This window comes from Myiozetetes cayanensis, unplaced genomic scaffold (genome assembly GCF_022539395.1).
Source record: "Myiozetetes cayanensis isolate MyiCay16 unplaced genomic scaffold, myiCay2020 scf9, whole genome shotgun sequence".
Lineage (NCBI taxonomy): Eukaryota > Metazoa > Chordata > Aves > Passeriformes > Tyrannidae > Myiozetetes > Myiozetetes cayanensis.
The window spans coordinates 26,912,575-26,939,535 of NW_026088185.1; the positions used below are offsets into that span (position 1 = coordinate 26,912,575).

At 43.6% G+C, this 26,961-nt stretch overlaps 1 protein-coding gene across 2 annotated transcripts in view; it reads right to left on the reverse strand.

Annotated features, from left to right (window-relative positions):
• The window catches only part of TFCP2L1 (transcription factor CP2 like 1), a 38,496-nt gene extending 13,557 nt beyond the window's left edge, over positions 1-24,939 (reverse strand). For both annotated transcript variants that reach the window (XR_007632017.1, XM_050339544.1), the window contains exons 1-7: positions 24,794-24,939; positions 20,471-20,622; positions 5,485-5,561; positions 3,830-3,935; positions 3,464-3,570; positions 2,717-2,869; positions 1,568-1,678 (exon numbers count right to left, since the gene is read on the reverse strand). Coding sequence is in view for 1 of the 2 variants with exons in the window: in XM_050339544.1 (XP_050195501.1) it covers positions 1,568-1,678; positions 2,717-2,869; positions 3,464-3,570; positions 3,830-3,935; positions 5,485-5,561; positions 20,471-20,622; positions 24,794-24,855 (768 nt within the window). In the remaining variant the exon portion in view is untranslated. The remainder of the gene's footprint in view (positions 1-1,567; positions 1,679-2,716; positions 2,870-3,463; positions 3,571-3,829; positions 3,936-5,484; positions 5,562-20,470; positions 20,623-24,793) is intronic.
• Between the last annotated feature and the right edge of the window lie 2,022 nt (positions 24,940-26,961).

Below are 26,961 nucleotides of genomic sequence, written 5' to 3' on the forward strand. Positions count from 1 at the left end.
AGTTGTGCATTCCACATTTCTTTCTCCCATTTCACAAAGCCTGTCCCCAAATAACACTGGGCCAAAGTGTGCACAGCTGTAAGTCAGAGCAACGCCAGTAAGTCAACTCAGACTGAAGGCAGCAATGATACAGAAACACCCCTGGTCTCAATTATAAATCCCTAATTAAATCCAGGCAAGAGTGACAAATACGCTCCAGTGGCATTGCTTCAGGTTTATACCAGTGAAAGAGCAGAATCTGAACCAGCCTGCTAAAGCCTCTGGCGATCAGTCAAACAGCTCCAGTCATAAATGGGTATTACATGGAGAAAATTTAAGATAGACAGATAGACAGATAGACACAAAGCTACTAAAAGCCTTCAGAAATATAGGTCAGACTCCACATTCCATTACAGTAGGGTGAAACCAGAGTAACCCAGCTAGAATTGGTGACTGAATTTAAGCCAGCGTAATCAGTAGGAGAATCTACCCCTTTGGAACCCCCTGCCATCAAGAGCTCAAGAAAATGCCCTGTAGTATCCTTGTTTGCAATGATAAAAAGACGACAAGTGTAGCTTTGCAGCTTTATCATCTCCACAAACACTAGCAAATATTTTATCATCTCCACAAGCACTGGCAAATATTTAACTCTTTGGCAACTCACATTTCCCCGTGCAATATGTCAAAGTGCAGCAGAGCTCATAGGAGAGTTTGGGACCTGCCAACTCAGTAAAATTAGGTCTGTCAATTAGAAAACATGCTGGTTGCTCCTGGCAACATGAGGAAAATTGAGTGGGAGGGATTGGATCTCACAAACAGGAAGTTGATTTAAATTAAAAATAAATTAACATCATTTTTTAAAGTCCAGCAAGCCACTTCAAAAAAACCAAGAACTAAACCTAACGACAAGACATTCCCATAGGGAGACTGAACTGCACTTTTAAGTGCTTTCCTTGAGTCCTGTTGCTTAGTAATTCTGCAGCCTAGGGTAAATTTATACATATACCCTAGTAATGACAGGGAGGGGTAAAAACACATACAACTACACCAGATGCATCAGAATATAAGACATCCAAGATACTCCTAGAGTACAACCCAGAATCTTCCCAGATCTTGTATGTAACAGTAGCTTCAAAGGCACATTCACAGAAAACCAGATTAATCATTTCATCAGACAGGTCTATTCATCTGCTCAAGTGCCCCAACTCAAACATGAACTTTTGCCAGAGAGTTCTAAAAAAAAAAAACACAAAAAACAAACAAACAAAAAAACACAAACCAAACCTCATACAACTGGCACCTGAGGGCCATGACAAGTGCCTGGGAACACAGGAGAATACTGAGAAAATAATTTCTTTTAAAGCTAGGCTGTGAAGGGTTGGTTTATACCCTGAAACATAAGAAACATTGGCATATTTCATAAATTTCAACAGTGAGAGTCATTTTATAATTTTACTCCTCTCTCAATTTCCATCAGACCTCAGCACACATGTTTCCACAAGACAGTCTCCAGGGCTCAGTTAGAGGTTGTTTTCTCTCAGATTTATCTCCCAACATAATGTAGTGTAATGTGTCTAAAACGCTTTACCTCTGTGAGAATAGTTGTCTCATAGGAAGGCTGATACTTCTCCTTCTCTTGGGTGGTCTTCTTTTCCATTTTTTCTCTGTCAGTCTTCTGTTTTCTGTCTGCTCCTTTAGGCTACAAGCACAAGCACAGGCTCTCCCTTACACCAAGTACTACAAGTTTGGAGACAGAGGCCAACAGATTTATCTAATCTGTTCACAAAAGCTTCCTTAAGATTTATGGGGACTTTACATATGAAACAAGATCAGATCTGTATTTTCTAGACAAAAAAAATTAGTCAAGCACCTCTATTGTTTCTATACATCACCCATGAAAGCCTACTGCAATTCTGAAATAGGCTGACCACAGTCCTGAGATGTGATTTCAATCCTTTCAGATCATGAGCTCCATCAGTTATGCATCTCAACTGGTATTTGTACCATCTTTCCAGGAACAAGAAAGACACTGCTCAAAGGAGCAAAACTGGAGCAGCAGATCCTTTGAGAAAACGGGTCTATGGAAAATTTGTTGTTAAGTAGCTACAGGTCTGCCATGCCCAGATTAGGAGCTTGAGAGATGCTTTCTCTCTGAATCTCTCCGAGGTTGCATGGAAAGAAACTCTACTGAAGAAAACCCAACAAAAAAAAAAAACAAAAACAAAAACAAACAAAGCTCACTCCCCAAAAAAAACCCCCACATAACCCAAAAACAACCACCACCAAAAAACAAAACAAACAAACAAACAAAAAAAACCCCACAAACACCTCCCACCCTCCCTCATCTACAATGTATTTAAGATCTCCAGGATACACTCTTATTGTTCAGGGAGGATTAAATCAAAGAAACCAGAAATGCCATAATGTCTTGACTGCCTACGAGCATCAAAACACTGTGGATATCCTCAATATCTCAATATTCGTACAGTGTTTGAGGCACAATGGACTGGCCTAGGTCATGGTGCAGCACTTGGATCATTTCAATTTAACTAGAATTGCTGTGTAGTTCATTTTTTATGCCACCTTGTGCACAACAGTCCTGTTTAGGATCTTAAGCATACGCAGCTAAAATTCTGTTCTTTTACTCCACTATTTGCATCACTCCAACATAGTTCAAAACCTTGGCATGTTCCTGTGCCTTAGTCTAGTTGATGACAAAGCCAAAACTACCTCATACCTTGAACACTTTGATCTGGCAGCTGGCAGAATGCAAGTGTTCTGTGTATTCACCATTTTCATTCTGCTTAAAGGTGTCGATTTGTACCCGGAAGGGCACCCCCTTCTCTCCTCCATGTTTCCGTGGAGTAAATTCTGTGCTGATGCAATGTACCTGGCAAAACAGAAGCTGTGTTCATCTCTGGAGACAGTTGGAACCTCTGCAAACCTGAACTTCAGAAATTGCCCAAACATGATGTTTTGGCTCCTCCCAACAAACTAAGAAAGGCAGAAGAGTTCATATGTTTTCAGTTCTATTCCTCAAGACAAAACTATTAGAATAACAAGCAGTTCAGAAAGAAACAGGGCATCAGGAAAAGCATACTTTGATTTAATTAAATCCTTCATACAGTTTTAAAACAGATAGTTGGTGTTTAGAATGAGAAATACTCATGAAAGAGGAAACCAAGCAAAACTAAGATTATGAACAGTTCCCTCCAGACAAAACCCACACTTGGAAAGCAACATTAGTGTCTGGGTACTTTTTAAAGAAAATCCTAGCTGTAGCAGGTAGTACTCCAAAGTTAGCAAGCAGCCAGCAAGTTGGTTTAGTGAGTATCCTACAGATTATTACAAGATTGTCACATGAGTTTGTATATCATCATTAACATCGTTGTCTCTTCTTCATGTCATGGCAACTCTAACCCTTCAGGTCTTTTTAAGATATCCAACTACTGTATTGACCCCAGAAATATCACTTCTCTCTTACCTGAATGAATGCTGAAGCTCTCTTTGACGGATCCCAGAGAAATTCAACAGTGTTCAACTGGGTTGGGCTAGCCCTGGGATCCAAGATACCAACTGACAGCGGAATATCTGTAGAAGAAAACCCCTAAAATTTTAAAAATATTAAATTGAAGAAGAGAAAGCATTTCCATACAATTACAAGACGCATGTGAAAAGTGAAGCCACCAATGAGACATCTATTTGTAGGTGCCACAGTGCTAGATCTCCTTCCCACCCAAAGACATACATGATTCCTATGACAGTAGGATATAAAAAAACCTAAGCACACATGCAAACACATCATTCAGCTTCCAAACACTGCACAGGTACTGTAATGAAATATCCTCACCTATATCAAGGATGCGGTCCCCAGGCCGACTCCACCTCCAGCCCTCGAGCTGCTGGTGCTCCGTGTACTGCAGGCGTCGGTCGTGGAAAACTACACGAATTATGCTCTGTTAAGAAAAGACAGCAATATTAACACTGTGATCCAGAAGTCCCTTCTCTTGAGATGACTTTTGTTTTCCAGAGTAGAAGCAAAAGCTGATCTCTTATGTTTCTCACCCCCATTCATGAGGAGAGTCGAGGGTCCACCTAAGAGACCCATCACCATGTTTATCAGTTTCTTAAGGGACCCCTGAGTAAGAGAGAAACACACTTCCCCCTTCACAGGGCACATCTATACTGTGTAACACAGTCCCGTACAGCTTTCTGGGATTCACTCTGGAAGCACTAGAAGCACCTCATCTTAGGTGCCATGCCATGTAAACATCACTATGCTGCCTGCACACCCAAAAAGGCTCATACAGGGGTAATATTTAGTGTGTCTGTACCATGTCCCAACCCCAGTATATCCCATTCTGATTCGCAAATGTGGAAGCCAGCTCACCTGTCCCTGCACTGGAGGAGCTAACATGTCCTGACACCTTGTCAGTGGGAATTAAACTTGATCCCAGCCATTAACAGCCAGTCACTGATTTGCCCAGGTGTAGTTAAACAAGTGTGGAATAGGAAAGCACCTGTAACAGCAAGCTGGCCTGCAATGGTGCAGCCATGTCAATAACTGGAGAAAAAAGGCTGGAATAAAGGCAATTCCCAGGGCAGACAAGTCCTAAGTACTCCTAAGTAACATATCCTTTTGTATATTCAGAGTGCTACACTTATACGAGTTAATGACCCCTAACATCCCAGTTTCTCAAGCCCGCACTCCTGCTGGGGACTTCCATATCAAATGAGTGGGCAAATTTTGCCAATGAACCTGAGAAATGTCTAAATCAAACCATAGCTTCAAGAAGCAAGCAAGCCACAGTGGGGACACCTGCAAAATTTGAATCCCAATCCACACACTACCTGAAATGGGCCAAAAGACAAATAGGGAACTGCCTAAACTTGGACAACATTTGAAATCCAGCTTGGAATCCAAATTTTGCAACTGGTCTCCACTTCTCAAAAGAAATCCCGAGGCAGAACAGTCAAGAATTGAAGGTTGGATCCAGAATCAAGGTCCGGACCAAAGTTTTTGAATTTGAATTGTTTTGGGAGTGGGGGAAACAAAAAAAAGAAAATCTTCCCCCAAACCAAACGATCAAGTTCTGTATGTTCATAATAATGCCCATTACCAAAGTAAACTGGAGCTATGCAAAATCTGCCTGGTAGAACAATGTAAACACCTGGGCCCTCCATGTGACATGTAATAACCCAGGCATGTTGCTGGGGTTAAGTAGGGAGACAAGTCTGCCTCTCAGCAGCTTTGACCATGTTCACCACTGAACTTTGGGATTCCCCTGAACCCAATATTCACTGTGAAACTCTGGGGTCATGATCACAAACAGAATAAAGGTTCCCCTGAAGCCCTGCAAAGCTGCATAGTCAACTTCATCAGCCCTACTCCCACTAAAAACAATGGCAAAGTGTTTTCCATTGTCTTAGTGTGAGCAAGGTCAGGCCCTTCATTAAAGGCTGTGTGTAATAGCAGGAAGAAAAGAAATCTATATTTCTCCTTACCTTTACATATTTTGTGTTTAAATCTTGAAACTCTCCCAATTTCCTATTCTCAAGTAGACGGATTTCATAAGACTGACCTAGAGTTTAAGGAAACATTTCCAAGGTGTTTAATATGTTGTAGCAATGAGAGAGTCATGCTGGCATTTATGTGGCTGATAAAGCATACGTTTGATCAGGGAAAGCTTATTTTTGCTAACATAATGCATTTGCCCCAGTAATCATTAGGCACTAAAGCACAGCAGAAATCTGAGGGGAAGGTTTGCCATTTGGCAACTAAAATCTCTCCATTAGGGCATCAATTATAGCTGTCTCCCAGGGCTGCTACACTTTTCTGGTCATCCTCCAGAAAGCCGCCAAGGTGTTCAAGGCAGTTGTCCACCCACGTCACACGGCTGTGACAGCACTGCCCTTGCCTGTCCCTTCTGCCAAAGCAATTCTGCCAAAGCAGTGGTTGTGTGAAGAGATGCTGGCTCAACACATCTAGGCACTATTTTGCAGAGGACAGAAACTTGGGCAAAATCTTCCCCTTCTTCAGAGAGCAGTCAGGTCCCTAAGGTGTTTTGGTGAACCAGAAATATAAAATTTGTTCCATAAAGCCTGGAAAGTTGCTGCCCAGGGCATAAATACTCCTTTAAATATGTGTGTGGAGGCAGCAGGGTATTATAGCATGTGCAAGGAACCAGTTCTGGGAAGGGAATTCCTACTCCAGCACCCCACCATCACCCTCAGAATAAGGAATTTAGCCAGTTCTATAGAAATTAGCTAACTGGTTTATGAAACAACATCTCTCTCCAAGGCTGACAGCGGAAAAAGGAGACTGCTGTCTCAATACTTTATGCACAAATTACTACAACAGTATAAAAGCTCATTGTATTACACCAAGTCTTTACAATAAACCTGCAGCCAGTACCAATACAGGACAGGATCATTAGGATTATTGGAGTACATGTATACCTTATTTCTTGTTTTTCTTGTTTATCTTGCTATCCTCTCTTTTCCTGAAAAATGTACAGGGTATGACAAGGCACCAAGAAGATCAGTTTGGGTTTTCTGGCCCAACCAGTATCTCCACAGAGCTGGCCCTGCAGAAAACTGCAGAGCAGATATCTCTCCCTTCAAGCAGCTCCTATCAGCAGAGACAACAACACTACATTTCTGGATCCAGATACAGAAATGGAAGACTTACGACAGCAGATGTGTTGGAAAGGCACCATGTTACAGGGAGATTCCCTTTTGAGAATCCCACCTGCATAGGTACAGACCACATCAACAGAGCACAGTGTTAACTGTGCTTATTCAGTTGGCAGGTAGTAAAAAAAAAAAAAAAAAAGAAAAAAGGGGAGGGGAACAAGAGAGGCCATATTGAATCTCCCAGTGTTTGCACAATACTCCTACAGATGTTAATTGGAGTTCTGTGAACAGGAAATGACCCTTAAATCCAGCAAGAGGCTTAGGGCACAGACAGAGGAGAGCATAAACCATATGAAGTACCAAAATAAGCACTGGAAAGGTGCGTTGATCTTTACCCATCTCTTTGCGCATAAGTAAAACAAAATTACAACAGTGACCTGCCATTGAAGACTGCTGGATAACAAAAGTGCATTTTGTAAACTTCAGTCCTGAAACTGAGTTCTTCCACAATTTAACTCAAGAGATTTTCTAACATTCCCACTGATACATGTTAATATTGTTCACTTGGCAAATTTTAGATAGATGTGCATATTACCCTGCCTAATTCATGCTCTTGCATTAGCATAAAAACATCAGGGTCAGGTTAATAAAATGGGTTTTCTCTCGTAGAAAAGACACTTAAGATCATCAAGACTAACCATTAACCTTGGACTGCCAAGTCCACCACTAAACCATGTCTCTAAGTGCCACGTCTCTTGTGCTATGTATTTGCATGTGCTGCACATGTTTATCTCTGAACTACCTGGCTGCTCAATGGTTCAGTTTGGGGATAGGTTTCACCAGCTATGGAGTGATACAGTTCCTCATCTCAAACCAATTTACACAGCCAAGCAACTCTTGCACTTACAGTTCACTCCCATGCAAATACAAGGCTAATTCATCATTACAGAAAATTAATTATGGTTCTGAGACCATGAGCACCCAAAAGACAGTAAAAGATATCTGTGACTGTACTCAGATGCACTAACAGGGACAGCCAAATTTAGTGACATGAGCTGTGCTACAGAGGAAGGCAATGGTCAAACCAGAAGTACTGCCAGCCATTCAGCAAGTACTTCAGGAATGCGCAGGTTTTTGGGACACCTTCATGTACTCATACACTCTTACTCTTTTGTCAGCCTGATTCACTTATTTGTGGTTCCAATGAGACAAAAGAAAATAACAGGCATAAAACCATTGGCCATGCTCCTTTCTCAGTAGCATCAAACACTCAAAAACTCTGCAGCTTGCATCTTCCACCACTTAATGGGATAGGAACAGTACTGTAACCTGGCAGCCAGCAGGCACCACACATCTCCCTCCATCTGACAGGAGTGATTCACCTTGGATGGAGTTAGAAACGGATTCTGCCTACTAAAAAAAAAAAAAAAAACACACACCACAAAACTGCAGTGTAGACAGAGTTAATATTAAACAGAAAGCCAAAGAGGAAATAAAATGCTTTGATGAAAGATATATGGGTCATCTGATGGAGGTCCTGGAATGCAGTTTGTGCCAGGAAAAACCTCAATCAAAATGGTATTTTATGCTAACTGCTTTCCCCTTGAACTCGGAATGTTTAACTCTAGTTGCTATACAGAACAATTATGAAACAAGACTGCTCCCAGTCAAGCTTCAGAAAACATGCAGTTTATTTCCCTCTCTGTGAAACTCTGTCAGTGAGAATTCGATCCTAATTTCTCAAAGTTCCTTTATATATCAATCTTTTGGTACTGATTTTGAATTTATTCCCCTTAGAGCTTTCCAGTAAATTCATTTTTTGTGGCCCATGGTACCCACAATTTGTTAGCATGGACAGCATTCAGATACTTGTACTGTTATAGCACAAAACTGCTTAGATTATACCTTTTCCTTGAAAAAGACATTCCAAACCTTGTTCACCTTATGTCTTTCACCATCGCTATCAGCAAAAGTCCTGAAATAGTGAATTACAGTAATTGTGATACAGTAATAGTGAGTTACTCCCTGTAACTATAACTGCAGGGGGAAAAAAAGCCCTAAAGAATGGTCACTTGGACATGAGAAAACAAAACCATTTTGTGAAATAAAGTGAATAGCAACCTAACCTGAAGAAAGCTGAACTCCTCCTGGCGTCAAAGAGGGCAAAGAAGTCACACAAGGCTCTGATACACAGATCATCCATGAATCCTCTATCACTGATTCACCAGCACGGGAAGGCATAGACTGACAATTTTGTGATAAAACTAAATCAGTAATGGATCATTCTTAGTCAGGTATCTAAATCTGTAAAGAGGCATGTCAGCAAGTATGACTAAAGCAATCTGTATTTCCAGTTCCCAAGACAGACTTTAAGTAGCTAAACCCAAAACATAATGCTGAAATACTGAGTTTCCCCATACTGAATTTTTCCATCTGTCTGAGATGGAAATAGAGATTAATACAGGTCAGACTACAACCTTCCAAGTCAATACTTGGCAGTAAAAGCTGGAGACAGCGGCAGAGGGTGCCAGTGCTGAGAGTCTGCAGTGATTTGATTGCAGTATCTGGTCCTCAGTTGATATGGGTTCAACATCCAGTGGACTCAGATGGAAGATATAGCCCAAAAAAAAACAATTGTGGCAATGGAGAGCAGTGGTGGCTGCTTTAGATCATTCTCCTTTAGCAGAATGATAGTCATCACCCAGAGCTAAAGGCCAGCAACGTGCTGAAACCTTTTCCTACCACACTCTCAACACTGGCCACAGCTGCACCACCATAGGCAACACATGTTTGAGATCATTTCAAAGCTGGTGACCAGCCTGGCCACCAGTCACAGTATAATACTGGACACATGGGGCACCTAAAGCCTCTCTGTCACTATCTAAAATGAGAAGAACACTCTGCAAACAAATCCCCAGTGTAGCTGATGCTGAAGCAGCCTCTGCATGTCCATACCAACCAGCGCTCCCCTCACTCACCACAACCCTCCTTTTCCTACCTCAGGCAGAGAACAGAACAGTAATAAATATTTAGAAAACCACAGCAAATTCCTGAGATGCAATTTGCCTCCCCTCTTCATTGAAAGCTTCAGGGGCACCAATAAAAACCTGGGTGGGTGATGATATACTGTAATTTGTATTTTAAACAGACATTCCCTGAGCAAAAGCAAATTTATGCAATCTCCTCCTAGATTAGAGTTTGAGCAACTTGCTTTACAAACAAGAGTAGTATCCAGCAAAGCAGTAACCACCCAGGTCCAGAAAGCTTCTGGTTGGTAATTCATAAAGCAATTGCATCTATCTGAAGGAGGATTTATTGATTGCTTAGTTTTTTTAAATTTGTATTGTTTTTGGTAATTAATGCACATGAAATGCAGGTGTGAGCACTTAATCTGGGGACAAAAGAACCGAAAGTCAACAATTTACTACAGACAAAAAATAATTTAGTTCAACACAGGAATGCTTTGACCTGCTCAAAAGGTACAAGCCTAAACAGCTTACTGATTTCCACGGAATTTGGTCAGCCATCCAGAATTGTAGGTAATTTCTGAGTAAAAAAGATTATCACCATTGCAGGCTCAAAGTTACATTTTGTTCAAGAAGTATCTGCTACACAACCACAATATCCTGCTTGCTTTTCTTTGTTTTGGTGTTATGTTTCAAGGGCCACTTGCACTATGCATTCTGTGGTTTTCTGCACAATACACCGACACGATACACTAATTTCCAATTAGGATGCTGATGTTCCAGGCTGATATGACTCAGGTCTTACTTAATCTAGCAAAGTAGTCTGCTTGTCTTTCCAGCAATTAATTAAACCCTAACCTTCGACCAAGCAATATATCCCCTACAAAATCTGTGGAAAGAAGAAAAACAACAGAGAATCCTCTTTCTCAGAATGGATCCACACAGCACTGGACAGAACCAGCCTGGAAACTGTTTGATTATTAAGCCAAGCTGGCCAATAAAAATTCCATTTAGCAACTTTATATGGACATCCTCAAGAGCGCACAGATAAAGGTAAAGGAATGCTGACAGTAAAACGCAGCATGCAGAAGGAGGGGGAGGGAAAAAAGCAAGCATTTATCATCCCAAACCAAAGCACATCCAGCAGGCAGGAGGATCACCTTTGAAACAGCCAAACACAACTATTCAGGGCACCAGGCAAAGATTTTTCTGACAAGAAAGATTAATAAAACCCCAGGGTAAACAGACAAGAGTGACAGAGCTGGCATCTGAACTTGCATGCTTGATTACCCACACCTTTTTAGCCAGTCACAAGCAAAAATAAAAATTAGCATAGGACTTGCTCAAGTGTCCCATGTGTGGAAATTGCAGGAAAAGAAGCAAAAGCAGAATCCTCAATCCCTGAGCCACAAATGGCAGTAGATATTCTGCAGTTGCTTGCTGCAGCCTCATTTGACAAAATGCTGTAGATGTTTATCCAGTGGATATTATGAATTCACCAGCTACACAATAGGCCACCCTGAAAGTTCCCACTACACTAGAAACATGGAAATTCTGCAAAGGAGGACAAGCTGTGGGCCAGGAAATGCAAAAGGATCATTAGAGACAACCTCACACTGCAGGCTCATCTTGCCCCACATCCTATCTTCAACACAGCAGTCAGAGACTGAGCAGAGTGAATGCTGCCAGTGCCTTTTCCTTGCTGTATCTTCCCAGTTTCTGATACTCAGTATCCAGATTGCATCCCCATTAAACTGCCCAGTCACAACCAATGCTCATTAAACTCCTGTATGGTCTCCTTCTGAACTTGCTCATACTGTGGCAGTCAGAACCACAATTTACACACCTTGCTTTAGTATTCAGAGTCTTGCCCTTCACCTGCCTCCTGCCTGTTTCCCCCGGCAGCAAAGGTGCCTTAGCTCTACCGTGTTCTGGTACCCGTCCCGAGTTCAGCACCGAGGATACCTGCTCTACTTCCCGCTGCCACCAGGGCCGCAAGACCACAGGAACACAGCAGAGCAATTCAACTCCTAATTCTACTACCACATCATAGAGCTTCACTGCCATCATGTTTATGTTTTTCCTCCTTTTACAACCTGCCCCCAATCAAGGGAGTTTCTTTGTCCCCCTGTTTCTCTTTTCCTACCTCTTTCTTGTGGCAAAGCCAACACATGCCTCAGAGCCAAGTTTGCTGCAGGAAAATTTCACTGCTCATTTACTACATGAACATCTGACAGAGCCCTACTCTCCCCAGACTTCTGAAGATGGTCTATTTTACAGTGGTGACAATTCATAGCTAAACAGAAATACTCATTTACAGTGGTTTCCACTCAAAAGAGGGGGAGGTTCATTTAAACAACTGAAGACTACAGTCCAGCTTTGAATCAAGGACACAAAACACACCAGAAGACACAGAAACACCCCAGGTGCTAAACTCACTGTGTGCGCTTGGGCTTCTCTTGCATAGACCTCATCTACTTTATTGGATCCCACCTAATCTAAACCCATGTTATAAACTTTGACTTTTAATACAAATTAATCAGTGAAGAAATTATGGACTTCTAATTGAAAGCTGAAAAAAATTATCTACACTGTGAAAACAGTTTCTTCCTGTATTTCCACTTCTCTAGCACATACTTGAAACACTCGGGATTATCTTAGTCACATCTGTCCAGCTCAGAAAACCTCAGCCCCCTCTGTGTAACTAAAAAATACAGGCTTTTTCTGGTTTCAACCCGTTCTAAGTCAGTTTGGACAACAGGTTTTATAGCTCTGTAAGAGTAGCTTTGTGTGTAATATTTACTTGAGTTTCAGATAACTGAAAAGAATGGTCCTGGGTGAGGGTGCTGAGGAGGGATGCAGAAGAGCTGAGTATGTTTCCTGACCCCACCTGGCAGCTCCCTCAGATGCCCTTAGGTATGTCCCTTCCTTCACCACACTTCTGCAGTTAATAAACTGGGAGAAAGCAAGTCCCAGTCCTGCATGTGGCTGCTCAATCAGTGCCTGCCAGAGGGAAGGGGAGGGGATGTGATTGGCAACCACCCTATCAAAGCACACTGTACCTTCCACACTGCTCACAAATGTGGCACCAAGCTAGTACAAGAGCATTGCTCCAGTGCTTGCTGTCTAGTTTCAGGATCACACATTAAATTCTTGGTAGGAAGCAAATGGGAGAAAAAGTGGCTTTCTTCCCTACCTCTTTAGGGGAAAAACAAAAAGTATATTCTCTTATAAAAAAGTATATTACTTCTATAAAAAATCATGTCAAACCTCCAGTATTTCTCAAGCATTTTACTGCTACCAAAGTGCGATCCTTTAGGACACTGCAAATTAGAGGAAACTAATTGGAAAATTTCCACATCTTCTCGGCTTGGTAGGTACATTGATACAAACACCAAAGCCTGTAAAATCACAGGCAAATTTTCACTATCATAATTAGAGGAATCTCAAAGTAAATACGAGTAATGGAGTAAAGTAAAAAAATTACGTGGAATACAAGGGAAAAATCTTCCAGTTATTCTCACGTTTCTCACTACAGTCAGAGAAACTTCTGAGCACTCCCTTCCTTCACAGATATTTAAGATTTATGGGAGAAGAAAATGCAATCTAGGGGCTTCCAGTAGGAGTTGTGCACAGGCTACAGTCCAGCAAGTTCATAGTTCCATTTGAATTTTATCCAGATGTTAGCAACAGAAGAAAGGATTACAAAAAGAATAGAAAACAGCCTCTTGCTTAAAAGACAACTGAGATTCTAGCTTCCTAGGGACAACAGAAGTCAGATGCTCTACTTACGCAGAGGTGCCCTGTCATCTGAAGTAAGATTCATAGTGAGCTGAGGGATGGTGTGGTTTGGAGACAGGGTTGTTTATCCTGGGCTGCCAAGTGAAGACAGAGCTGCCAAACATATGGGGAAATTGCTTCTAGCACAATTAATGGCTTCGGCTGAGACACCAGAACCTACTCAGAGCTGTCTTCAAAGTCAGGCAGGAGACAAATTCCTTTTCTGAATATGAAGTGCACCACAAGAACCAAAAACACCAAGCAGCCAGTCTCAGATATGGGAAAGACAAACCAGCTTCGTTAGGCATTTTTTAAGCCATCCAAACCCAGGAACAGAGTGGAAAGGGGTCAAGGAGCAGTATGGCAGCCCACAACGATCAGGGAACAAGGATGTATAGGAGAGGAGACACCATGGAGTACCTGGTGCTCAGTCTCAACAACAAAAGGCATTGTTGTGCCTGTCATCTCAGGCAAGGGTGGAGTGCATGTCCACAGGGAGAAGCCACCAGCAGCAGAGCTCCTACAAATGCCCAGGCCCTGGTCAGTGATGGTAGTGACTAGCACAGGACAAAGCAAAAATATCCCCACAAACAGAGCTATAATTAAACCAGAAGCACACCCAGCCAGAGCTGGTCACTCAGCCTTCTCTACACTTCATTTAGGCAAATAAAGAATTGTTCCAGGAAAACTACAAACATCCAGGCAGTTGTGACCCCATAAAAACTCAATTACGTAGGAGTTAACGTCAATACAAAACAGCTTTTTTTCATTTACTGTAAATCCCAGTGTTTAAAACTGGGTTCTCTGGCTGTAGAAGATTAGACAACCAAATTTGAACTTTAGACTTTTTAAGGGAGGCAAAGGTTCTCTTTTGCCTTCGGTTGTAAGCAGTTTCATCTCCTACCCAAACAATTAGCAATTGACTCCAAAGTGTCCTCCTCAGCTGCTCCTTGCCCAGTGCTTTCTACACCTTTCTTTGGAGGAGAAACCAGAACACATCTGCAGTGAGCTGAGACAGGACAAGACCCAGCAGGTTTTAAATGCAGCACTGTTTAAAGTGCACCAGCTTATGAACATATGTCTTGAACCTGGATATATGCCTTTGCAGCCTGGACTGAAATGTGGGGCTTTTGTTTAGGTGTGATCCAGACTCAAACTAATTCATCTTTAGCTCCATGAGGCATCTGTTGCTCATGCACCTCTACAGCAACACTCCCAGTATCATCCCAGGTTTCCTCAGGTGTTAGTGGTTTACTCTCATGGTTTTTGATTTTGGCTTGTTTGTTTTCTGAACCATCTAGGACTGGCAATAAGGCTGACTCCTGGAAGACACAGTAAAGCAGAGACGGCCAGCCTTCCAAACCCTAACCAGCTGTATACTAAAATCCTCACATGGCCAAGAACCACAAGTCACACACTGCAGATCTGCAGAGCTGAACAGAGCCCAGGAAAACTTTACAGGCAGGTGACGGCCAGTTACTCTGAAGTACCACTGGGGAACTGGGCTGGATTTGTCACACAGCCTGCTCTCAGTGACCCTCTGCCATCAACCTTAACCACCCTCTATTTGAAGTAATTGAGATCCAAGGCTCTGAGCCAGCCTAATGCTGGTCATGAAACAAAATCACGATTTGAACAGCTCAAAGTCCACATGTGGTTCTGGCACTACAAGCTGATTTTCTTGAGCAATGACTTTCAGGTTTTTGTGATTTTTGGCATTTTATTTTTTAAAGGAATGATTTTATTTCCTCACATTTATTAGCATTCAGATCTACTGTACACAGTGCTTGTTTCCTCTACATTCCTCCTGCTGCAATTTCTGGAACCACCTTTCATTGCTCCCATTTCTCTCCATGTTTGAAACTGGTTTCAACCAGCCATGGTCAAACCACACCCCATATGACTGCAGACCATGGAATATGCACTGCATCAAACTGTCTTGCTAAAGCAGTGGTTTGTAATATGGTTGCTGGTTGATTGTTTGTCTGAAAATCCCTATCCACAAGAGACACTGAAATAGTGCTAAAAGGCAGGCTAGCTCCAGAAACGTTAGGCCATGTTTGTGCTGCAGACTTTTGGACAGTGTAGCTCTGTTGACAGATGTGATTCCTGACCAAAGGAGAAATGCCAGCAGCAGCTTCTAATGTGAGGACAGCACCTTTACCAGTTTTGTAGACTGAAGGTGGAGTGGTGTTGAGACACCATACTAATAAGCCTACACTTTGTCCCATCAGATGAGTAATCCTCCTGAGATCCAGTAAAGACCTCTTAATGAAGGAGAATAGCAAACTAAGCCTGTGTTCAATTTGGCTCCAGTTTTCCAAGGAATGTGGGAAGGCAGGGGGGTAAGAGATCAGGAAAGACAAGTGTAATGAGTCAGTCTTTGGAAACCAAGCTAAGGATTTGACTCTAGTTACTTCATTTACAGGCTGGTTCTAGAGTTGTGGCCAGCAAGCACTCATGGTTTCAAACTGGAGTAGACAAGCTTGGGACTCTGCCACTGCTGAATGTCCCCAAGTCAACTTAACACTACAGCTAAACTCATTCCCTTGTGCTCCCTCACAAATACTTCCCCTGCCTTTGCTGGAAACACTGGGCTCTGGTCTCCAGCTCAGGAGTCCTCTCAGCCTCCACTCTTGTGACAAGCCCAGGTCAAAGACCTCTTCCTCCTCAGCACCACTGGCCATCTCTCTGGATCTATCCAGCAAGAAGCAAGGCTCATGAGAAGTCATTGTGTTCCACAAGCCTGGAGCCCTCTCCCCTGAATACAAATATAGCCACTGGATAGTCCTTCTTCCTAGCCCTTAAGAAATCCTTTCAGATCTCACTTGAAACTCTCCACTGGTTCCTCTTCTATCTCTGCTACGCAACTTGGCCTTCAAGTTTCTACCTAGTACTTCCAGCTTTCCACATTCCATAGCTCTGTCAGGCCTGACCTTCATCCCGTCCAGTTCTGCCTATGAACTACCTCCTGAGCTGGTCCACTCACCACCACTGAACCAGTCACATGTGGAGAACGTGTTTCAGGGCAATAAGCAGAGCTGTTTCACAATGACAAAAGATCAGTTACTGCGTGGTGAAGAACTCAAGCTCTTCAGATGCTCCTTCTGAACAAGTGGCAAGAGTATCTAGCAATGAGAATACCCCATACCCTCTACTCACAGTTTGGAAAAGTAACCACACTGGATGTGAATTGCTTTGTTGGTGCTGGGACAGTCACTGTGTCTTTCTATTTGCCTTACCAGGAGCCAGCTATGACTGACACACAGGCAGGGTGGAGGGACATTCATTAATGAAGTTACCCATTTGCTAAAGCAATCCATCCCAACACCCAAGCATACAAGGAAGACGGGAAGTTTTATGTAACAGTGTTTGACCAAGCCATGATAAACACAGAGAGAGGGTAAGGTGCAAGAGGTGTCCCTTGGCTTACAGTCAGCATAAGAGGAAAAGGTGTAGGGAATGGTCTAAACTGCTTCATGAGATGTCTGTGGCACTGCAGCTGGGTCACAGTGCTTTGGAGTCAGTCAGCTCCTCTGCCGTGCCAGGAGTATTGATTCCAGAAACCTTGGCTGCCTCAAGGTCCCCTTCACATACCTCCCCAAGCTCATACAACATAATTCTATTAATGGGATTAATTTTCCAACAGAGCCTTTTAATCCTCATCTCTTTTTAACCCAAGGCAATGGTCTCACCGATATCAGGAGATAAGATAAGGATACAAAAGTTTTAATGAGCCCCCAGGCTTTCTGGAATACCCCCAGCGCGCGCGCTCTCGAAATACAGATGTCCACAGTTTTTATAATGATTTTCACCCAATCCAGTCCAGCCACCACCCAGGTTCTGCCCCCGCCACGCCTCTTGGGAATTGGGTCTGGGGGCGTTTTGGGACCCCCTCTTCTTCATCTTCATCTTCCTCAGAGCACGTAATGTCCTTGGAGGCCTTCCAGAATTCTAGGCCTGAAGGTTGTTGGGTCTATGGCTATATCTTGTTCCGTAGGGTTAGGGTGTTCTTCTACAATTCTACCTTGAAAAAGAGACTAAACAGGCTATGGAATTTAGGGAATTGATAGGGGAATGGGTAACAGGGGTTTGAGCTGGTGTGTTAAGGGTAAAGGGATAATATGCTGCTACTCTAAAATCTACATTTACTACATAACTACTTCTAAGGTCTACAAAAATAAAAAATTAAAACATCAAAACTCCAAGGTAGGAGATAAGATAAGGATACAAAAGTTTTAATGAGCCCCCAGGCTTTCTGGAATACCCCAGCGCGCGCGCGCTCTCGAAATACAGATGTCCACAGTTTTTATAATGATTTTCACCCAATCCAGTCCAGCCACCACCCAGGTTCTGCCCCCGCCACGCCTCTTGGGAATTGGGTCTGGGGGCGTTTTGGGACCCCCTCTTCTTCATCTTCATCTTCCTCAGAGCACATAATGTCCTTGGAGGCCTTCCAGAATTCTAGGCCTGAAGGTTGTTGGGTCTATGGCTATATCTTGTTCCGTAGGGTTAGGGTGTTCTTCTACAATTCTACCTTGAAAAAGAGACTAAACAGGCTATGGAATTTAGGGAATTGATAGGGGAATGGGTAACAGGGGTTTGAGCTGGTGTGTTAAGGGTAAAGGGATAATATGCTGCTACTCTAAAATCTACATTTACTACATAACTACTTCTAAGGTCTACAAAAATAAAAAATTAAAACATCAAAACTCCAAGGTATCACCACCAACAGCAATTAGACACCCCAGCTCTGACCACAGCTCGTTGGAAGGTGTGTCCAGCATCCTTGTCTCCTCGTATCTGTAGTTACCTCTAGTGAACCCACAGGTTTCTCACAGCAGCTCATATCCACATGCGACCACACTCCATGCCCCTTTTACTAACTAGCACAGGCAAGGGATTTTGGTCTAATGGATTTGGTATCAAGGCAAACTACATGTCAGACAAATTTACAGTCAAGGTCTGCCCTTGCTACGGGAGAGGGTCAGTGCTGGGAGCCAGAGTGCAGCCAATGGCATGGACTCTGAAACAACGTCTTGGAGTAGAGCAGAACAGCTTTTAAAGCAAGTACACTGCAAGGTCACACAAACAAAAAAAAAGAAACCCCACACACACAAAAAAAACAAAACCAAAAGAAACAAACAAACAATCTACATACAGAGACCCTTGAATTTTAAGAGGTTTTTCAAAAAAACCCAGAGCAACTTGGTGTAAGGAGGAAGACAAACTGCTTGGGAGCTTAAATAAGTGAGGTGTGGATGCTCATGAGAAGGTAGCAGGCAGATGCAGAGTTCCTGCCAAGGGGAACTGAAAGTTGTGAGCCACTCAACTGACAGAAGATGCATCACCTTTTACTACTAATCACCCTTTGAGGAGAAAGTGCTGTTTCCATGCACTGTGGCAAGCCAACAGAACTATGGAGTGCCCACTTCCCAGCAGCTTACCAACTCTGCCTCACTGCACAGTTCCTCCCAGCCTCATCTCTGCTTTGGTCCTCCAGGCCTGTCCAGCCTCATATTCTCCAGGGTACATTCTACAAGAACACATCCCGCCTTTCTCCTTGAGGGATGAAAGACAGATGATACCCAAGAAATGCCAAGGAAACAGGTCAATACTGTGTCAAGCTGTAGCAAGAAACAACTCCTTGCAATAACAAGCCAGGACAAAGCCAAAACACAGCATGGTTTATCTGAAGAGCAGTAACCATCTTACTTTGCATAGAAAAACATAAACTACTCCAGTCAAAGTTTTTTAAAACTCATGGAATTGTATAAAGAGTTGTCTAGCTTTCTCCTCACCAAGGTAAAACAGCAGGCACTGCTTCATGTATGCTAAAATATTTGGCCATTGGTTGCTTTTCACAACAAAATCTTTTATCCCAAAACAGGAAAGAATCGTGTTTCACAGGAAGATTCATCTCAATCTCACCCTTGATATGCCCCATGTCGCCTCCTGGAGTCTGTTGTGTTTAGATGGATAAACTGGGAGGCATCCAAAGCATTTTTTTGATCCTGGGACACAGAACAGTGCCAGCTGATGTGACAGGAAACACCTGGCTCCTTGGGTAAAGCCTGCAGTACTCAGATGATCTTTCTGTGGGGTTCCATGGGTCTACCAGCTACCACCACAGATCCAGCAGCCAGCTGCACCTAAGGTCAGAGTCCAAAAGAGATCAGGGCTCTGATTTCTACCAGCATTGAGAGAAATCTATCCAGGGAGGCAGTCAAGTGAGCATCCTACTCTGCATGAAGCTTAAAGAGCTGGGGCAGTGCCCTGAAGCAGGAGAGGATCTCAGTAACAGTGCAGACACCCTCCAGGTTGTTGTCAGGCTAATGCCCTTGTTTACTGCCTTGCAGAAAATAAGCATAGTATGTTAGCATAATCTGTGCCTGGAGAGGTCTGATCCCTTCAAGACCCACATGCAGGAGGTGCTGCAAAGTGACAGCCAAACACCAACCAGAGATGTGTCTGCATGAATTCTGCCAAAGGGGGGGGGGGGCAGGGGGGGAAAGTGTAGAGAAAGAGAAACACACAGTGTTTGTTTATCCAGGAGTAAAAACCGGCCTATGAGGTCAGTTATAGAGGACCTTGATGCACTGAACCCTGGCAACTTGTCAAGTTAGGCACTGAGCAGAGCCATATCTCCAAGCCAGTGTGAGTGATGTCATGCTCTGCCCAGATCACAGAGCAGCTCTTGGATACCTGTTAACTATCTTCTGGCAATGCCCTCCAGCAGTGCCAGGGGAACTGCAGTGTTAAGAGTCCTCCCCAACCCAAAGTTTGCCCATCTGCTTATCAGTCTGGCCTTATGGCTGCAGTTTAAGTTGTCTGATATCTCACCAGGACTTGGCCACAGGGAACTGTACATGCTACAACACTGCTTTAAGTCAACAGTTAAATCAGTGGTACTTCATTATTTTATAATAGTTGATAAACTGGTATCTAAATATGAAAATTTAAATACTCCTCTTTTTCTCAAGCCCCCTCCCCATCTCTATCCCTCTTTTCCCATCCCGCTGCCCTCCCGGTGAGACAAGCATGGGATTAAATCTCTCATGAACTGTTCCCAGGAAATGTGCTCTTCTTCAGTGTAGTGCAAACCCTACCTTGGTTGAGGTAGGTCAGGGTTTCTTCGTGCAGTTTCACGGCAGGTGATGTGGCTGTGCAGAGGACGTACTGAAAGGGTGGCAGTTTGGCATCATTCTCAGGAGACAGCTGAGGTTCTTCCTGCTTGAAAATCGGCAGCGCAAGGACATCTCTGCAACATACAGTTCACACACATTCAGTCACAAAGAGTATATGGAACATCCTAGCCTAAATCTGCACTTGGTTCTCATGGAGATGGTCTCTGAAGAAACAGAGTTAAAATGGCTAAAAGAGAAAGAATTCTGCCTGTATAAAGTAACCAGGCAACTTCTGCCTTTAGGACAGCAGCACAGCACAAAAAAGAACACAGCACTGGTAATACAGAATGTATGAGAATTAATTTATGTTTTTAAAAATTAAATCAGATTTACTTTTCAGTTAAGCAGTTTTGTTGATGAGGAAAAAAATACCAAAAATAGATTCTTCATCCTTGTGGAAGTACGTGTTTAAGAGTTCTTGGGTTCTCAGATGAAAGCCTTTCAGGAACAAAAAAGCAAGAAAGGGCACTCTGACAGCTGAATGCCTGGTTAGTAAAATGTCTACGAGTACCAACCAAGGCCAAGGAACAGACATAGCTCTTGTGTAAAAAGGAGACATTCAGATAAATAATGGTATGAACTGCTGGATTAATTGACTCATGAGATCTCCTGCACTCTAATAAGCCTGGTCCCAAGTAACCACATAGCTCTTAAGTCAGCACTGGGCCACCTCCATAAATGCACACACAGGTGTTCAGGAGCATCTTCACCAGGACCTGCACATAGTCCCTGTCCTCACTTCATTACAAGATGTTGATGCTGACCTGCCTGCTGATTTAGTGTCAGGCTGATCCCAACCCACGCTAATCCCTAAGCAGAACTGGTATTAGCAAGGCTGAGAGCTCAACAAATGATTAGTTGATTAGTACAAAATGAGATGCCAGGAATAAGCATCCTTGTCTCAGCTTGTCTGATATTGAAGAACCACACTAGTCTTACCCAAGTCACAAACACTTCTGATCATTGTGTCCACCTACTTAAGACATTAATATCCTTCCAAATTAGGAGGATTATGTTGAACACAGAGACAATTCAGAATAAGATTGTTTTTCTCCTCCATTTCCTCCAGATGTGTGAAGACTTAAGATTCCCATTACAGAGGCTGCAGTTCTGCTCCTTTTGATTATCTCATACACAAAAAGCTTTAAGAAAAAACATCCAGGCACACGCCAGCATGTACAGGCATGCTCCCTGAAAGGGCATTAAGAATTTTTGCCTTGCCTGTTCAGTTAATGATCCACCTGCAGCACCCACAACCTTGAAGGCTACCCAGGTCATGAGTGAAACGGTGCAGCAGTTTAGAGCAAACTGCTGAAGTGCCTGGTTTAAACATCGGTAGTCCTATTTATGGCAAAATAAAGCCAAAGAGCAAAATGTGCCATTTCAGACACAAACAGGAGAAAAGAAACACCCATCTCTGTTTCCATTCTCCATTCCAGCCCCACGCCCTCCATATTATCACCCACTCGAAGGCATCCAGCCCCATTTGCTTACTGGCATTACTGACATAATCACAGCTCTTGCCTAACTGCTGCCATAGAGAGGGTTTTTTTCCTTAGTGATGATTTACTACAGTAATGAAGTGACAGAAATGCCTGCAGTAGATTTCTGAAATAGATAGCATTGCTCCACACACATGCAGGATCTGATAGTGCTCCAGAGTCATCTTGCTCACCCAGGATGCCAACATTTGCTCTTAACACACTCATCCGCACAATGCCATTGGAATGTGTGCGGCTTTACAGACGAGAACAGGTCAAAAACTCCAAAGCCCGAAACTTCTGCAGTTCAGCAGAAACAGTGCACAAAGTCTGGCCCGGGTTTAACAGTTAGGGATGAGTAATTTGTACACCTCCTCACCTGAAACAATTGAGGAATGTAGGCAAGAGGAAATCAAAATTCCACCAATACCATATTTTACATCAGGCTGACAGCACCCCTGCACTTGCCAGAACAGCTGTCTGATTGCTGAAGATGGTAAGCATGGAGGAATTCATGATTTGGTTTCCGAAAAACTTCACCATATTAAAGCCCCAGTGAAGCCACACAATTCAATCACATTTTTATTCCTGGAGCATTTGAACCAATGGCCCATGGTATCCATGGCTTTGGGTTAGGACCTTCTAAAACATTTCACCTTTTTAGAGGTGTTTGGAAATTAGGAGGTGAAGGCTTAAAAGAATTTTTAAGTTAAGTATATAAGCCATCACAATAGTCAACTCTCAAAAAAGAAAAAAAAAAAAAGGTGAACTTCTTAGAACTCTCACAAGTTTCACCTTTATGCTAAAACTTTCCAGTTCTGGTCTTAAACAACAATTAGACCGTTGCTTACCCAAGAAGAGAAGAAGTTATTTGAGAGTTCAGTCAGCTGACAGAACAGAAAGTAAAACATGTACCGGTTTTCCTAAAAACTGAATGAAAATTTACAAGGACTTTTCTGTAATATCACCTTGCTCTAACTACAAATGCCACTGAGGTATGGTAGAACTTACATGGATGTCTCAGATACACAGAAAGCCTTTGATCTCTGCAAAGTATAATTTATATAAACTTTTCTTACAGCAACTTCAAGAATTATACTGTTTCAGTTTCCTGTGCAGAGTCGCTACAAGGGGGTATGAAAAGCCTTCAGAAAGGCACAGCTCAGTAAAAAATGCCCCTCTTAGAAATGCATGTCTTGACACATTCTCATGGAAAGTAAATTGGCCAGAATTAAGAGGTCTCTACACAAAAAAAAAAAAAAAAAAGAGGGTTTTGTTCAACCAATCTTCCCTGAAACACCCGAGGGCATTGTTGCCATAAAACTTATTTTAGGGCTTTTAGTACCAAATCAAAAACACTATGGTCACAGTAACAGATACTCACTAAAGCTGAATTTTGTTCCTAAAACACGGACAGGTCACCACCATACCAGCAGCCTTCCTGACAGAAAGGTATCCTTTATCCCCCAGCTAGCATCAAGCCAGCAAAAATAAGTGAATGTGTTTTCTGGCCAATTACACGAAATTTAAATTGTGGACTCAAACCTGACCCAGACTTGATGATATAGAAGCACTGTGCTACAAATCCATGGAGTTAATGAAGCAGCCTGAGCACCATAAACACTCTCTAACGCTGAGAATACACACAAGTATCAATGCTGATGCTCCTCTGCTACTGCCGTCCTCACTTTCCTAAACTACTCAGATTTGCAAGCACAAAGCAAGAGAACAAGACTTTTGGCACATACATGCTGTGAAACTGACTTACTGATATAGAGGGACGACATGAAGAATCTTGTATGAAGTGGAGAAGCTGCCAGAAAGCAAGAATCTTACAGTATTGTATCATTTGATAATGGGAGATTATTGTTTGGGTATAAAAAAAAATATTCCTTTGTAAATAGACTGATAGGGAGTAGGAATAGTCAAGATAGAGTGTCTCCTTGAAAAGGAAGTATTATCTGTAAGTACTTCCCCAGACAAACTCGATGTTCCCCCAAGAGGGGTTGTTTGGAGGTACGTTTGAAAGTCAGGCTCTTGGGCCACGGCCAGGTTCTCCCCTGTCAAAATTCAGTAAAACCCTGCTTTAGCGGAGCAGCGGCAGCAGACAGCAGCTGGGGGCCGAGCTTTACATCTTCGGAAAACAAATAATTCACAAGCAACCAGCAAAAAGGAAACTCCCAAAGTTGCCTGCTTTCACATCGCTTAGAGGGAGGAAACACGGGTTTGTGCTACACATGTTACAGACTATTGTTTAGCAGCCCTTGTACTTAAATTAGGCACATTTAATTAAACGCAACTGTGCGGAGGCAGGAAAAAGCTGGTTTAGGCAAGTTCAGAAAGTGAAATTCTGAGCTTTTCACACATCGTCCCAAAAAGCAGAGGAAGAAATCCCGTCCCCAGAAAACTGCGTGCCTTCTCAGTTTGCCAGCAGGCGTTTTCCAGAGACTTTTGACAGCGCCTCGCCGCCGCCTCACCTCCTCCCTTGGAGCCGCACCACCTCAGCACGGAGGGGAGAGAGGGAACCCGGCACAAGCGGTAAAGCAAAGCTGCACAGAGCTGTCTAACGAGGCGCTAAAAAACAAAGAAGGAAAAAAGAAAGGGAAAACCAAGAAGAAGGACCCGCGGTCTCTCAGACGGAGGGAGCGGCGCTAAGCCCGGGGTGCCGCCGGGCGGGTGGCGGCGGGGCGGGGGCACCCGCTCCCCAAACACACACACGGACCGCTGTGCCAGGGCGCTGGGGCTCCCGCCGCCCGGGACTCACCGCAGGTAGCTGCCAGTCGAGTGCTGGTTATAGTGCTCCGGCTGCGTGTGCCAAAACAGCATCTTGGGGGCGGCCCGGCGGCGGTCCCTGGGGCTGCGGAGGGGGCGGCCGCGCTGCCCACCCCAGGCGTGCCGGGCACGGCTGCCGCCAACTGGAGCCGCGGCCCCGGCGGCTCCCGCCGCTTTTATGGCTCAGCCCCGGCGGCCGCGGGTTGGCCGTGCCGGAGCTCCGGAGCCCGGCGAGCCCTCCCCCAGCCCGCCCCGCCGCCAGCCCCGGCCCCCGGGCGGGCACGGCCCGCCATCCCCGGGGCGGAGCGCCCGCCCCTGAGGGCAGGGCGGGGGCGGGCCCGGCACGGAGCGGGGTTTGACGGGCCGTGGCGAGGGAAGGGCTGGATGGAGGTGGATAGCCCGGCGACCCCGGCGACCCCTGGCTCTGCTGGACCTGCCCTGGGCTCCGAATTGCCCGGGCTTTAAGCAGAGCCGCAGGAGCGACCTGAGAGCTCCATCCGACATCTGTGTGGAAGCCCGGCTCAGGTTCCGCGGAGGTCCCTGAGTGAGCGAACGACAGCTGATTGCTTTAGCTGTAGTGGTGTCTGTCTCTTAACGCCGGCCTGTGCCTCATGTTCATGTGACCTTTGTGTCGGGGTGTTTTCCGAGAGAGCCAGAGGCAAAATTTGCCAGAGGAGGTGCAGGAACAAGAGGACAGTGTCAAGGACTAAACTCACCCCTAAACCTTCAAAACCCTCCTGGGCTTCCTATCTCAACTCCCCCTCTCAGTAAGGAGAAATCTGTTTCTTTGCCATTTCAAGTTGCAGATCCTGATCCGTCACACACAAGGCTACCCATACCCATCATTTTCCTAACCCCCTGCTCTCAGGGCACCTTCCTGTCCCATCAATCCTCTGGTCTGATAGTTTATGGAGGGGAAACAAAAGGGTAGAAGGGTTCCCCGTTTGGTCATTTTCTCTTGTGTATCCACCAGCAGAAATGGAAACAATTATTTTGAGTCATTAAACATATTTCAATCAGTTTTCAGGAGAAAGAGCTTAATCGCTTCTTTCAGAAGAAGAACCTTATCCATCAGGTTCCTGGTCATCTTTCAGCTGAGAAAAAGCCAGTTTACTCAGGGTAGTTGTTGGCATTCACTGTCAGATTTTACTGCCAGTGAGTTTTTTCAGACAGATGATTTTTCTATTCTTCTTCCATGATTATAGAATATTGATATTATCACAGCATTTATAGATCATTTTTAGGTCAAGCTAAATAGAGTCAGACATAGTATAGGCATTGGTTGTTTGTATCTTGAACTGAAGGAAAAGGTAACCTGAAAGGTAACAGCAGGTTCATAGAGATGCTATGAGTCTAAAGTTTTTAAGATGCATTGTTTATATCTGCCTGTCCCAGTTTCACATTAAGAAATAGCACAAATCAATGTTCCTTTAAGGTAGTTTCTCCTTCTCTGTCACTACACAGCTAGACAAACTCCTGGTTCTAACAAAGCCAAATGGCTGGAGTTATCTTGTCACTTTTTTATACTCTTAAAAATACTTAGCTCTGTTCACACAACATCTGAGACCTTGATTGAGCAAAGCCTACATATAGTTCTTGTACAGAGAAACAAGACAAAGTTTGCTAAACTGTCCTTCTTTAAACAGTAAATATCCTCCCACAGTTTGAGTAGTTTGCTGCACCAACTGGAGAAATATGAAGTCCAATGTAAGAGTAAATTACCACATCACATGAAACAAAGGATCTCATCAAGACTGGCATGTCAGTATTTTCTTTAGTATCTTTCTGGAAAGCAAATATGTTGGAGTAAAAATTACATTAAAATAGTCTGCTTTATTTCTTCTCTGGCCTGTTGCTGAATGGAGAAAATAAGGTGAGATCTGCTAATTAATTTTGCAAACACTCTGGCAGCAGCTTTGTCTTCCAGATGTTTCTGTCCCTGCCATTCCTTGCTCAGCCAAATCTGAGGAAAAAGACATCTTTATTCCTTGTCTACATCTCATGAAAGAAATTTCAACCACCTTCTGGTCTAATTGCTGCTCTTCCCCCAGCATGGAAACTTGTACCACAGCATCAAATACCCTTTCCTGATCTTCACAATCCACCACATCATAGAGACCAAGTCCTCCTCTGCTCCCCTCTGGGGCTTCCTTGATCACC